Raw genomic sequence first — 1151 nt, 5'->3', positions numbered from 1 at the left:
CCCCCCCCAATCCCCCCTTTCTGACATTGCAGAGATAGAAACCATGCGGAAAACTGCACGCCTCTGGCTGGCTGGGTGGGGGCAGGGGGGACAAGCCACGGCAGCTCTGTGTCACCACAGCCACCTGGCCAAACACGGAGGCCATCTGCCACCCCCTCCAAAGCAAGTCCCCATGCCCCCAGTGCCTGGCAGGCCCCCAGGCCCCTTGTGGCACCAGCACGGGGGAGTTAAGACACCGAGGACCGCAGTACAGATCAGACCCTTGCCCAGTTCAAGGCCACCTCCGATAGCTCGGCGCAAGCAGTGACACGGTGCAGGGCACCCTGTTGTCACCCACCACAAGCATCCCCAAATACCGACTTAACAAGGTGTCCTCATGCTTGGTGCTGCGCTAAGGGGGTCCTGTCCCAGCAAGAGTCCCAAGCCCACTGCAGCGTCTGTTGCAGGGGGAACAAAATACACACACGTGCACCCAGGCACCCACCCAAACATCCACACTCAAGCACACACAGAGAGATAAAAACTGCAAGCCCTAACTGCCAAAATGTGAAACTAAAGCACAGATGGTTTTTGGTCAAAGGACCTGAGCCGGCACCCTGCTCTGCCCTCCTCCTGGGCCCTTCCAGCATCTGCAGGTCCCACCCAGCCTTTGCCTTGCCCATGGATCCCCACCCTGCCTGCAGGTCAAAACCCTGCCTTGTCCCAGCCACACATCCCACCCCTGCCCCCAGGGCTCAGCCCAGCCCACTATCGCATCCCTGCCTGCAGGTTCCTGCCCTGAGCCTGGGTCTCATTTCCACCTGCCACTCTACCTGGCCCTGCCCGTGGTCAGATCTCGAACCACGGCTGTGCCCTTGGCCTCTGCATCCAGGTCGTCCCCCCCTCCTCCAGAGCTTACATAAAGGACAGAGGCTCTGGAAGGAGAAACAACCACAGGGTGAGGAGAGGCATGTGTGGATGGCGTTGGGAACAGGACCTCCTGCCCCCTCAGCCTCCCCCTTTGAGAGACCAAGGCAATTGCCCCAAAGAAGGGGTCTGGGGGAGCGGGAGCCCCTCACCCCACTGGGAAAGTGCTGGGTTGCGTCTGGAGCACGAGGGGGGGATGAGGGGGGCAGCAATTCTTCCGCATGAGTTGCCCCTTTGAAAGCTTG

At 60.9% G+C, this 1151-nt stretch overlaps 1 protein-coding gene across 1 annotated transcript in view; it reads right to left on the bottom strand.

Annotated features, from left to right (window-relative positions):
• The window catches only part of GLI1 (GLI family zinc finger 1), a 29089-nt gene that overhangs the window by 8482 nt on the left and 19456 nt on the right, over positions 1-1151 (bottom strand). Inside the window, exon 3 of the mRNA XM_035897172.1 lies at positions 813-914. Within this exon, the coding sequence (XP_035753065.1) occupies positions 813-914 (102 nt within the window). The remainder of the gene's footprint in view (positions 1-812; positions 915-1151) is intronic.

The sequence above is a fragment of the Egretta garzetta genome, unplaced genomic scaffold (genome assembly GCF_000687185.1).
Source record: "Egretta garzetta isolate BGI_Z169 unplaced genomic scaffold, ASM68718v1 scaffold157, whole genome shotgun sequence".
Taxonomy (NCBI): domain Eukaryota; kingdom Metazoa; phylum Chordata; class Aves; order Pelecaniformes; family Ardeidae; genus Egretta; species Egretta garzetta.
The sequence above is the reverse complement of the archived record's forward strand: the minus strand, read 5'-3'. Positions and strand labels throughout refer to the sequence as shown.